This window comes from Anarrhichthys ocellatus, unplaced genomic scaffold, assembly GCF_004355925.1.
Source record: "Anarrhichthys ocellatus isolate YVR2014 unplaced genomic scaffold, GSC_Weel_1.0 scaffold23, whole genome shotgun sequence".
Lineage (NCBI taxonomy): Eukaryota > Metazoa > Chordata > Actinopteri > Perciformes > Anarhichadidae > Anarrhichthys > Anarrhichthys ocellatus.
In genome coordinates this window covers 5,208,792-5,222,478 of record NW_022280053.1, presented here as the reverse complement: position 1 = coordinate 5,222,478, position 13,687 = coordinate 5,208,792, and the positions used below count along the sequence as shown (strand labels likewise).

Genomic DNA, 13,687 nt, shown 5'->3' with positions numbered 1-13,687 from the left:
GACATGCCACTATTACTTTTCAAAATTGTATTTTTGGTTAAGCCACCTCCAGATATTATCATTCGTGAAAAGCATTAAGTTCTAGGAGTGCTTGGCGGACATATTTTGTCCAGCCAATGTTGTTTTTCGGGTAATATCTATATTTATGGTTAATATTCTCCTATAAAGATGCTAGATTTGAACATCAGTCCACAAAGCTCTTTGATGCAAAGATGCAAGTAAAACATGAATATTCAGATAGTATCATAACTATTTGTATGAATTTAAGATTAGTAAGTGCATTAGCAAAACAGGTTTACATAACATTTATATCATTTAAATTATATACAAAAATTGTTTTAACCAATTCTATCATTTGATAAATACATGTATTGTTCTTTACATCATTGTGCCCCTCCAGTGGTGATGTATGTGCATGACCTAATACATACCTTACTAACTGACTAACTTGATTTGTACCATGATATGAGCTCAGGTGAGAGATTCAAGATAATGGAAAGAAGGCCGTACAAGAAGAACGAGATGCAAACACAGACAGCAGGTGGATACGGGCTGAAGAGGGATGCCGCCGGTATGTGCAGATGGTACGTGACGTGTACTGACCTTACAGACGCGCGCCACCCTGGGGATGAGCAGCTTGCCAAAGAATTCGTACTCCACCGACACCTCGGTGAAGAAGTAGTAGATTTTATCGTCCTCGCCGTCTGCTTTGTTTCCCCCGTCACTGATCACGTCGGCAAAAACGAAACTGGGCTCTGCAAAGAAAGCAGAGAGAGAGGCATCAGTAAAAGGGAATGTAGGAAGGACAATAAATATGTATCTGTCACACTGAAATAACAGCTGTACACTACTTAATCTGACACACCTTATTTTTCATGAGCTATTAAATCCAATGACTGGAGGTCCAAAGGTGGAAAGATATTAAGTTTATAAGCTTAAATTATTGATATGAACGAAAGTTAAACTGGAGAATTTGACTCCTGAAACCGATGCGTCGCAACGATGAGGGAAAGTCCACTTGCGGCTGTACAGTGTTGTTACAGAGTGGAGTATATTTTACTTCATGAACAATTTAATTTTGGCCTGATATCAAGTTTCTCACAGAATTCACATTAACAAGCGGCAGCTGAAACAACCTGCTGCTGGCAACGATTTTGTCATTTCAATTGGTATTATGAACAGCAGAGACACTGATCCATCTCTTCCTTCTCTCTCATCCATTACTTTATTGACATTAACTCAAGATGTTCACTCATCACATATTGCCCCTACTCACCATTGAGCCACGATGTGGAGTACTCCGTCCTCAGCAGGGACTGGGATGGAGAGTATCTGGAAATAATCGGTTCACTGCCTAAGAAGTTATAAGACGTCCCTGAATACAGTTCTCCATCTGACAGAAAAGCGGAGAATAAAACAAAAACAGCAATTTATTTTCCAAGCAAATCCATTTTGCCTCCCAAAATAACAGATTATTGGGGATTATTGTGCTTTTTATAGCAGGGCTGACAACCAACAGAGCTCTTTGTGAAATGACATAAAACTGGGCCCCAACTCACCAACCATGACGGTAGTAAAGCTTTGCGACGGGTCAAAGGAGCACTTTCCCCGGCCATCTTCAGGTCGACCGTCCAACGAAAAGTCAGCGAGGTTCTGAAAGAGGAGCTCACGGTCAAATTTGAGTTGTCAGCTGCGGGGGATGATTGGAGAGCCCCGGCACATGTTTATTATTGCAGTGTGGTGTTTCCAGTTAAGGAGGGATCGAGCATTGACCTACCAAGTAGTCACACTGAGGTTGGAATGCGTGCGTGCCGCAGACATACAGCCGCTCATCGTCTACGACTTGGAGCACTCTAATGTAGTTCAGACAATCTCTCTGGAAGGCAATCAATGAGCAAATTAGAAGACACTTGTTTATTGTATTGACACGACAGAGAGTGATTCTGACAACATATCGGTTTAGAAAAAACAACACCAACAATAAATTATAATTATTATTGAACAAACCTCTTTTGATTTTCCTTTTTGCGTGCACATCACCATGGGGTTTTCCGCAACTGTCCATTGAACCTTAAAATCATCATTTTTTTTAAAGAAAATCATTACTCAAATTGAACATGTTTTTTCCTTCCCGTTAGGAATGTCATTTGTATTTTTGGTACCTTGTTGTTTTTGACCGTCACATTCTTCTTGCTCAGCTCAAAGATGGCCTCCCTGGCTCCCACATACAGCGCGTCTCTTTTCTCACTCAGCAACAACGTGGAGTAGTTGAAGATCTCAGGCTCCGAAAACTCCATCAGATCTAAATCTGAGCACAGAACCATTGGATCACATTGCTTTACCGTCCCCAAAAAGTCTCTTATTAACAGTTGTATTCAGTAGTATTGAGAATTTAATTTAAAGCCGCTATGATCAATATCTCTATATTAACATTGGACCACGTGACTATGTGGGAAGAGTCTCTTGTAGTGACAAACCCACAGATAATTATCACCAAACTCTCCAGTTCCTCCTCAGCTCTACAGAGCGGTTTAACCGCTTCCAGCTCATCGTTTTGGTTTGAACAGAGCGGATGCTGCCTGCTCAACGCCAAACAGCAGACAGACAGAGTTAGCGACTAGCTGGTGAACATAGTGGAGTCATATTTATTTCTCAGGGGTTGGTGGAGACAAAAACGGAGCTAAAAGCAGAGTGAATGTTGGATTTACATTTATAAGTTGGACAGAAACACGACTCAAAATGAATACTAATGTTGCTTAGTGCTGGATGTTTAAACATACGCCATCTCGCTAACAAGTTCATCATAACAACTTTAGAAACAGATAATATGTCAGTACAATGTTAACAGCTTGTTTATGCTGCCCCCAAGTGGCCAAAAAACAAAAACATTTAATGCAGGTTCAAGTTACACCTTAAGTTCATCAGGAGTAAACGGGTAAATTTCAACAGTTCAACAACAGGTAACAGATGTAATCTGAGATAAAGATAGTTTCATTTTGCCTCTCAGAGTGCATCTCTCGTGGAGCGCTTGTGTCTGGCTGGCTCTGCCTGTGCCAGGTGCAAGTGGGTTCGGGTTGCAGGTGCCTGGACGTAAACACCACAACGATGAAAGCAAATAGCCTCACTGACAGACTGAAACACCGACTGTGCCACAGTGAGCGGAGAAACTTTGTTAAAGGGTGAGCTGCACTGGTTCTCACAGAGTTACTGGAGCTATTTATGTAAATGGGAGCATGCAAACAGAACGTCCGCCGGACGCCTGAACGCTCTAACTTGAGAGCTGCGGTGAGTCTGAGGTTCGTTTGAGATACAGTTAAGAAAACAGGTGTCCCCTGACTATATGGTGAACCTTGAGTGGAAAGAGGTTTCATAAATCACAAAGATCTGTCCATCTGTGTGGTGTGAAGGCTCAGCTCTCCACGCATTGCTAGTGGAGCAACTTAAGTTCATGTTAGCGTCTCTTGTTTTAACATTGTGTAAGCTCATAAATACCAACTCAGTCTAACAAGTACGACCTCCCAAATTGAGTGGCCGTAGACTCTGACTCAAGCAAGCTTTCAATTTAAATCAGCACAGAGGTTTCAAGAGAACATTTACCAGAAGTGATTTACATTTACTGTAAAGAGGACATTATGTTATTTACTATTATTAGCAAATGTTTGGTATTTGTACCTAAAGAACAATTCGTTATCCAAACTGCAACCATTATTTCTTTCAATTGCGTAACACCTTATGTTTAATCACTCAGAAATGTTACATTTAGATTATTTTATTTATATAATGGCATCAAATCTCACCTTGGTGTCTCCAGGAGGTTCGAGGCACAGCATGCGGTCCGTGGGTGGAGACCTCCAGGAGCAGCCCCAGAAACACTCCCAGCACGCCAAATCCCATATTGGACTCCGATAACTTCGGAACGGTGAAGTTTCCTCTGCAAGACAAAAAGTAAAAGCAATACACTAAAACCTTGTGCTCAAAAATGTATATTCTACAGGGATGTAGAAATGACCGGCTTCCTCACAGGCTGATATCTTATCATGCAGCACACACACGCGCTCAAAAGGGGGAAGGCATCAAATCCACTTCCCTCATACTGAAAGCTGGCGGGACTGATTCATCCTCTTTGTGTCGCTTAGTAGGTTAGTAAAGCCAACACACGCATTTGAATAAAATCAACGGAAGAAGATGTTTTGGACAGAAACTACACAATATATTTAAAAAACACACTCCTACAATAAAAGCATGTGTGAAATTTATGTTTTTACATTTCAAGTATTCTTTTACAGAAATGACAGTTAATTAAATATCTTTGGGTTTTGGACTGCAACATTGTGATGGCCATTTTTCACAAACAAAACTCATATTTTAAATACTAATTGATGAATCAATGAATTGAGATAATAATCTGCAGATTAATCAACAATGACTAATAATTGATAGCAGCTTAGGAATGTTATGAAATGTCAAAAAACCTAGTGTGCCTTTTTTATTTTTCATGTGCTTTATTCATTTGGGTTGTTAAACAAATGGTGTACACAGCAGTCAGCTGCAAACGTCACCTAATAATCAGGAACTTATGCTAATCATGTCCGTTCTCTCTTTCACACCACAAAAAAAAGGATAGTTCATAAACAACTCTGACAATTGCAATTTTGATACTTTCCTGTCAGTGGAAATCTTAAAGCTTTTTAGCCAATGACTGGTTGCGTTTTGGATCTCGGAAACATTTCAGAAATGCAAAACAACAAAGCAGGTAGACGGATGGATGAGAAGCTCCATCAGAGAGGGGGCAGTGAGGAGGAAAGAGAGTGAGGGCTGCAGCACGTGATGAGGTCCTGAACTAACACTTATAGCGGCATTAAACTCTATTAACAGTGCCGTTTATGTTGTGCGTGTTAGGACTACTGTATGACACTTCAGTTGATGTCGGCATGTGCGTTAAGCAACAACTTAACACCTTAAGGCTTAAGAAAATCCCCCCTTTTAGAAAACGTATTATACTCCGCCGCACTATTGTTTAAGCACAGTAAGAGGTGTATCCGTTTGCCTCGGGTGATGATGACGACAATGGGGATGACGACAACATTCCTGGCATCTATCGGCTCTTATCAGATGCAGGTGTCGTTTTCTATTTATCCAATTTGTGCAGCTGTGTGATCCTTCTGTCTTTTAACAGCTCCGTCCCGGTGCATCCACTCACGATGCGCCTGATAAGGACTCCATTAGGCTGCTCTGTGCCTTTTCTAGAAGTCCATCATTAATCCAGCCCGAGCTCAGGAGGTCCATGCTTCATATATTCAATAAAACCTAAAAAACGTCACTGCAGATTCTTCTAGTAAAATCAATAAAGTATTCCTAAACGCTGAGAAGTGATATAATAAATAGTTAACGGTACTTTTGGTCACAAATGGTCTCAATAAATCTCGACATTGCATAAAATAAAAAACAATGTCACAGTTCAATATAGGACAAGTACATGGATTTATCTTGAAATGCTGTGCATTTTATTTTGGATCTCAAATATAGAAGATTCAGTTATTATAACTAATAACATTTTTGTTTTTGTCTAAAATGGTGATATATCCTCTGGTTGACCAAACCGCATTTCAAGTGGCCTGTTTTAGGTCAGCAGAAAAGCTGGGAGTGGGGGGAGCTCATGCTTTAAAGCTTAAGTTAAATATTAAAATAAATCTCTAAATCTGTTCTCAATCCTGCTTGTAATACATGCAAGGTTGGCCAAATGTACTGCGAGGCAGGGCACGGGCAAAATAATCTTAAAGGTCAATTTTCATGACGGTCAAGCAAATTCATTCTGACACGGACGGAAGAGTGATTACTCTTGTCAATATTATCCACACTGAAATGGTATTAACTCAGAAAAGTGATTAACTGACATAATTCAATTGTAAGATTCAAGTGCTTCCCGTCTCCTGATCCAATCACGCGAGTGTGGGGCGTGTCGGCAACAGCCACAGCTTTGTACCCTGACTTTCCTCTCGTTTAACGCAGATGAAGTTGGCTTTTACGTTAATGGGGAGGACGCTGAAGGCCAATGTTGTTGTTGTAATAGACAGAAGGCAGCTGGCTCTGGTTGGCGATAGCACGCAGTCCTCTTGAGGAAGTAAAGCGATCTGGCACAAAGCAGGTCATTCTGGTTTTGCTAAAGTATCCGCAGCACACCTCCGCAAAATGGGTGGGCCGGTCACATGGGGATAAAAGGTTATCGGATGTCTTGTAAGACGAGGACTGAGATAAAACTTCTCTCTCACAGGCTCATGTCTCAGTAATATGGATCGAATTAGCATTCAAGCTACTGAAAATAATGGTGTCGACTTAAAAGTTGGCTGAAAGAAGGCGTAGTGAATGAAAACGAGGGGAATGTAAAGCGTTTTTTACTGCTTCATTAGGTCATTTGTCCTCATTTTAAATTTACCAACTGAAATGAGAGAACAAATAATTCGACAATAGGACAAATAAATCATTGTCAACAACATTTTAACTGACCTAGTAGCACCAATGTGGCTCATCACGCTCAAATATAGGTTAGTCATCAATTACACAGCCGAGGGGGCGATATATCATGTGGCGATCAATGGGGGTCACCACAGCGAGAGAACGATAATTGATTATTGATGTGGTTGTAAATAAGAATAAATTACCCCAGAGCTATGACCCTCATAACACTGGGATTGTTTTGGGGTTTTTTTGTGAGGGTTTCCACCCACTAAATCTGGCAAAGGTGGAATTCCATCCCGGCTTCAGCCCAAGCCATGGACTCCAATCTGCTAAAGAGGGGGTCAAACACACAAGGACCTATTGTTTGCTGAAGATGAGGGTAGCCTCCACTCCAATCCACTCCAACCCCCTCCATCACATCCACATCATCACTGCAGAGTTGGCAACAATGAACAGAGAGGGAGAGAGAAAGGAGGGAGGACAGAGGACGAAGTACAGAAGAAAGGCATCACTTCTCCCTCTCATCCTCTTCTTTTACAGTCTTGCCAATCTAAATGCCAACACAGCTTAAGCCCTGAGCCAAGCCAGGGTTTTCAAAAGGTCGCACAAGCCCATGAGATGTGGAAGCATCCCGTAAGGATGATCCATAAACTGTCCGATGGCGGCAGAAGAAACCGTTAAACAGAGACGGGGAGAAAGGAAGGGAGTGACGTAGCCACAGTGTGAACGGATGAGATAACAATTCTAAATCCATGGGGAAAAAAAAAAACCAGACAAACAAAAATTCATCTCTCTTCTCAGCCTCTAGTTTTTGGCTTGTTTTCCTCGAACACGCTGCGGAAATAAAAGACTCAAACTGGACTCGTCCCTCCGTGTGTGCACTCCTGACGCCCTCTATCAATCTCACCACTCTGAACCCCGTTGGGGGCAAACTTAAAAAAAGCTTTGAGAGTCAGTGTTACAGTAGCAGAAAGAGCAAACTGGCAGCTACCCGATGCTGCTGGGAGATTTAGAGGAGTGGCCACACTGGCCAGGGACATTTAAGACTGTTACCATGCTGGCAGGTCTTTTGAGCCCTTTGTGTTCCCTGCTCAGCTCCTTTGGCTGAGCGGGGAGGTTGACACCTGCTTGGGGCCTTGGGGTTCCCAGCACTGTGCTGTTAATGGGGCATAGACATTGGCAGGCTGCCCACTGAGGACAGAGGACACAGAGTGTGTGTGTGTGTGTGTGTGAGAATGTGTTGGTGAGTATGAAAGTGAGAGGAACCTAAACGCTGGAAAGTGATTTCATGTCTTTATGCACCACAATAAAATCAACACGAGTGTGCCAACCAATTCATTCTGATTGAAGCCGGTCACGATAGTAAATCAATGCATAACCAGATTTAACCTCTGCGTGGGGGGGGGGGGCGCAGCTGTACACTTCTTGATTAACGTTTTCCCCCTTCAGCACACACTGTTAGCTAATCAAGCACAACCAAACTGACTGCTGCATTACCAAGGCAGGCCACCACACCTACACTCTTCCCTAATTTCTGTATGAAAATAAAATAGCATTTTTTTTTTTAAAGGAATAAAAAAAGTCTGTGTGTAGTTTCTACTCGAGGCAGAGCAGTGAGCTGGTGAAGGACAACAAGATAAGAGATACAGAGTGGCTTCCTCATGGCCTTCTTTGTTTAAAGATCAACAGGTGTACATCTTTAATAACAGAAAAGAAAAACCCACTTCCCTCTGCTGGGTGTAGATAAGTCACATTTAGATGCAGCACAAACATTCAACAGACTACAGCGAGAACTACGGCAAAGACAGAACACGGAACTATCAAGCAGGAAGAAAAGCTGACAGTTTACATTTCCCCTCCGAGTCCATTACTGTCAACAGGGAAGCACTGGTGGGAAACAAGCAACTCGACTTTCTGGAAAGTTCTGAAAATGTAAAACAACAATCTGTACAAGTCTTCAACACTCACTTCTAGAAAGTGGTCGGTAGAAGCAGTTACAGCAGCGCTGGTTGCTCTACTCCTGTTTGTTCCATTTCCTTTTACATTCCCACCTAAAGTCATTGATAGCAGAGCATCATAGGATGTCACAAAGACAATGACAAAGATATTGAATTAAATGAAGATAATCATGTCCTTACCGATCCGTAGCGAAACCGTAGACAACGTAGTGCACAGATGTGCGCTTTCTAACAAATGTAACTATATTCTGCTTTTCAGCAACGCACTAAAGCCATCTCCACTTCTCACACAACCCTCGCTCACTAACACAGTGAATGAAACGACGTAGAAACAGTGACGGCACGGAATAACCTCATATTCAGTCATGAAGTACTGCGGACCTTCCCACCGAATATAAGTGAAGCTTGATACGGCCTTTATTTATGCATTTAGTGTTGCCAACAATGGGAGAAATCTGACAGTGAATCAAAACCGGCTGCGTCGACGGACTGGCTTCATTCAAATGAATGGAGGGTTCAAGTCGGTCTGAAGACGAATTAAAAGTCCTTTTGGCGAGGGAAATAGTAAAAGTGGACAGAAGCTGTATCAACTAAACCATCTTTGTCTGAATTCCCTGATGAAATGTGACTTGCACCACATCGCGGCTCCACCACTTAGCATCTCATTTCCAAAGCAGAGAGAGCCGAAAAAGAAGCTCCGCGCATCCTGTGAGCAGAGAGTATGGTGAGGATGCAGAGTGTGATGGAGGGTGATGTGAAGGAGTCGGACATTCAGAGCCTGCCAACAGCTCCAACCCCTCGCTGGCTCCATTTTCCATGTACTCATCGTCGGGCATCAATGCACAGAGATGCTCTTCTTCATTTTTGCCGCAGCGAGCCAAGAGGCTGCGACTCATTTTGTTTTCTCCGTCTGCTGCTATAATGCTGATGTGCCGAGCGACTCGCAAACAAACTGTGTAATGGGAAATGTGCTTGAAGTAGTTCATTTCGTGGAAAGAATGTCTCTTTTGGCAGTTCAATATGACATTAAAAGTTGCTGCTTTGCACTTCCATGTTAAGTCTAGAGCTGTTGTCAACTCAGCACCAAGGAGGAGGAATTAATCTTTTCTACAGCTGCTTCTTAGACGGTAGCCCAACCAATAAATATCAATGAGGGTAGACATTGATATTTGCATCCATGACATTTAGGTAAATGATTAGAGTATGGACCGTCAGTAATCGTATGCCTCGTCTTTCTTTAGTACACACATATGAAGATGTATTTCAGTGTCTCAAAGCGTTCGTGCTTCTCTCTCCAACAGCACTAAGACCTGCTCTTATATTCTCCGGGGGTTTGTGGGTTATTTGGAGCCGGGCCTGGATGAGAAAGTGAGTGAGCAGAAGAGCCTTCACTTGAAATAAAATACTGAGGCCGCAGAGGATGACACACTGATGGAGACAGATGTCCGCTCCAATGTCATTTGCAGATTAATGGAGTTTGGCTGTAGATGTGGCAGAGACTGGCACAAGCTCACATAATGACAACTGCGGGCATCAAATCCCTCTTATAAGACCAGACAGGGTCCGAGAGCCCATCTTAAAATACTGCCAGCTGCATCAGAGTTTAGGGTTTCCCCATAGACAGATGAAATGTTTTTAACTTCTCCAGTAATGAAAGTCGTGGCTTTATAGTCTCTCAGTATGGGCTGAGCTACTGGTATTACAAATCCAGCTGACTGTTACAAGTCCATCTCATAACCAAGATCAGGTTTTGTGCAGCATCTTATTGCACTCCTATGTCATTGTCGACGGTTAAAAAAGATCAAAATGAACAAAGCATTCTTCTTCCTTGTTAAATCTTGGGGCCTACATCACCCACAATGCAACTCAAGCACCGACAGTTATGCTAGTAGCAGCTAATGAAGCTGCTAGTCTCAAGCAGTGATGTGTAAATGTGTGGAGGTCCCCATACTTTTAATTATTTTCTTAATTTCACCAATTGTCTGGATAAATCAACACCCAACTGTTCAACCTGCAGCTGTGGTCCTCGTCCAAACCATGTGGAATTGACTGAAGAGAGACATCAGCCTTCGGTTGCGAAGTGCAAAGCCACCGTGTCGAAGCCACATCATGTTAACGTAGAGCCATCTGAAAGCCGGGGAACAGCTGGGTGACCCGCACTGCACAGCTGACTGTCGCTCGTACAAGAGACCATCATCTGAAAACTGCAGCAGCTGATGCAGCAACGTACGTTATCCGCGGCGAGCTCGCCGGATGACAGATGGGAGGCAACGTTTTTAAAAAGCCAGATCAAGGATTAACAGCATTATTCATTCATTGGCATCTACATTTAAGGCTGAATGATGACAAGGAGCACACGATGCTCATTTCTGGGGCAGGCTGGATGCAGAAAACCCACTTCTGGTTGTGTTGCAATGAAGTAATAGGAGTTAGAATGTACCATTAATGAAAACCCAAATGTCTAAACTGAGGAAAAGAGCTTGTGTGAAGGCAACACTATACGGGGGATGTTAAATGGAAACCCTCCCATATAATTACTAGTTGTTGGGCCCTTGCTGAGCTAGCATGTCAACCTAAAGTGGCCACAGCAAAGGCAAATGAGGGGTCAGGTCCAGTAAAGAGTATATTTAGTCGGCCGATGGCAAGCTTTTTAAAAACAACACGCCTTTTCCCCGAGCCACGTGGTTCTGGAAGATCTGAAAAACTTCCCTATAAAACATACAGGCGAGTGAAGTGAGCTAACTAGAGGAACACGGGTTGCTGTGTGGTGTTCCCCATCTGAGTACCCAATGTGCCTCTGCAGTCCAACATGAAAACATAATCACCATACACTTTTTTCTTTTAATTACAAGGAGAAAACAGTAGAGGAGGTTTTACTATTGACATCTGCATTGGCACAAAATAAATGAACTTAAAGTTTTGAGGATCACCTAGAAAAGAGAAGCTGATGAATTTACACATCTGGAAATTGCCTTTATGGCTTCATCCTGAAAAGTACAGTTTTCAGACAGCAATATTAACACTTTCCTAAAGCCAATTAATGCATTACTCCCGTAGTAAACAGCCCTTTTCCAGTGTCAATATAAGAATAATGTTTGTTGTGCAAAATGCCAATATTACCAATAATGCACACATTTCTGTAAATGGAGAAAAAAACAAAAATTTCTTCCAAATCTAAGCTGTAGGAAAACCTTTTTGTCACCTGTCTTGTGGTACATATGCAGTATGTAGCTTGGGGTCACATGGAAGCCACAGCTTTCAGTAAAGTCATAAAACTTTCACTTGATGTAGTTTCCTTGAGGCTACTGTGATGCCAGCGAGGCCTTGGGGCGTATAATGTGGGACTATTTTAGGAAGCTGCGAAAGCCCAGCTGAAGGTCTTGTGGTCCCCAGCTGAAGGCCTTGCGGTCACAAGTTGGTGAATGGTAGTCACATTGGTGGTATTTTTTATTTTTTTTGAACAGCAATAATAACTAAAGGGCAGGTGACTTCAGCTCCCAGAGTGAAATAAAACGTGAGGTCTGGGCTGTGAATCGACCGATGTGGAATATAATTATCCGATTGCCTTTAGCTACATTGCAAACATTTTACAGATTTTTTGGTGCACTGGAGAAAGAATACGATGAGATAAATGACGAAACAAAAACAGTCTTATAAATGACAGTTACAAGGCTTTCCCACCAGGCACAGGGCATTTGAAGGGGCTGTAAACATCAGTGCACAAAACAAACTGCTATATTTTCCTCCTCTTCTTTCTGCCTGTAAGGAGGACCCCTTTCTCTTCTGCTTTTCTCTCAGCATGCACCGATTTCATGGTGGTAATTTTGGCCCGGCAGAGACAAAAACCTCCTTTGGAGCGCTGTGTGAAAACTCATCCCATCACCCACAGGCTGCCACAGCGCCAACAGTGTGTCCTCCTGAACTTGGCATACCAGGAGATAAAACACTAATTTCACCGTTTCCTTCGCAGCACAGGGAAGGCATGAACAACACAAAGCCAGGCTTGAAAATTCAAAACACTTGTCACACTGTTTTTCTCGTGATCTGGCGGGCAGATTTAGGGCACACTTCCGTCCTCGTCGGGAATTAAAATAATTGCAGGCATTTAGGGAAATGAGGTCGCTTAAAATTCAAGCAGCTGAATAAGCAAAATATCTTGAACGAATATAAATAAATCATAGAAGCAATATAAGAAAATAATGCAAGTATTGGTGCCTTGAAGACAAGTGTTGGTGAGTTAAGTTAACGTTGGTAAACTAAGCTAAATTAACGTTTCTCTAACTATATATATATATAGTGGAATCTTGGCTCCATAAGTCACTCTTGAACGAGGCTTTTTGCAACATAATCAATTACCCCACATAACACAGCAACCTTAAGATATCCTCCTTGGTATTGGAAGTAACAGAACATCAGAAATCATAACATTAGACAACTTTTTAATCCATTACTTTCACTATGCGTTTGTTTTTAAACTACCCTACAAGCCCCCTTCACACAGCTTCAGCATTTGTAGAAAGCTTGACAGGCCAGACGTGCCTAGTTACGGTTACCAAGCTATGATTGGACGATCACTGTTTGGGGGGGGGAGGGTTTTTAGCAAAGTCAAATGTAGAGCAAAGCTGGTTGTACAATGGGCCACTGGAAGCAGGCAGCTGCGTGTATGTGCACCATGAACATTATAGATAGACACAACATAGAACACCGGTTTGCAGATAAAAACAAGAGAATCACAACTTAAAGGAGAAAAACAAATCACATGACGAGGGCAAATGACAAAATGATTGGTGAAAAAGGAAAAAGTATCATTGGAAGGGTTGTTTTATTTTCACACAAGCACCAAAGCCAAGCGGAATCAAATCAAAGGTGGATTGCCCAGGTGTGGTCATACAGGGGGAATTAAAATAAAGGGAGCAAAGCCCTGAGGTAGGTGCAGGGGGAGGGGGGTTGGAGAAGCATGCAGCATTCGTGTTGAAGCATGCTGACCCGTGAGAGGCTCAGTGTCGGTCTGCACAGCACAAAAAGGAGGGGGGGAGGGAGAGGAGTAGAGTTTCTGACCTGTGGCTCCTTACAAGATGAGACGCTCTTCCTCTGGAGAGAATTATAAAATCCTCAAGCTAGGGAGGGGGGGAGAAGACAGAAAGATCAGACAAGATAGTTGTGTAGAGTGTGTGTGCCTACAAGAGGGAGGAAGCATTTTGTGTGTGTGTATATGTGGTTAGTTGTCTAGACCATGGTTAGACAGATATGATGAACATATACAAAATAAAATT

General features: G+C 42.4%; 1 protein-coding gene across 6 annotated transcripts in view; it reads right to left on the bottom strand.

Annotated features, from left to right (window-relative positions):
* The window catches only part of sema4d (sema domain, immunoglobulin domain (Ig), transmembrane domain (TM) and short cytoplasmic domain, (semaphorin) 4D), a 36,718-nt gene that overhangs the window by 8,502 nt on the left and 14,529 nt on the right, over window positions 1-13,687 (bottom strand). For 5 of the 6 annotated variants that reach the window (XM_031860010.1, XM_031860006.1, XM_031860011.1 and 2 more), the window contains exons 3-9: window positions 3,798-3,931; window positions 2,163-2,308; window positions 2,008-2,070; window positions 1,778-1,876; window positions 1,560-1,653; window positions 1,277-1,393; window positions 604-755 (exon numbers count right to left, since the gene is read on the bottom strand). In XM_031860010.1, coding sequence (XP_031715870.1) covers window positions 604-755; window positions 1,277-1,393; window positions 1,560-1,653; window positions 1,778-1,876; window positions 2,008-2,070; window positions 2,163-2,308; window positions 3,798-3,931 — 805 coding nt within the window. Of the gene's footprint in view, window positions 1-603; window positions 756-1,276; window positions 1,394-1,559; window positions 1,654-1,777; window positions 1,877-2,007; window positions 2,071-2,162; window positions 2,309-3,797; window positions 3,932-13,472; window positions 13,532-13,687 lie in introns of all 6 variants that reach the window. The other variant, XM_031860009.1, reaches the window with a different exon arrangement.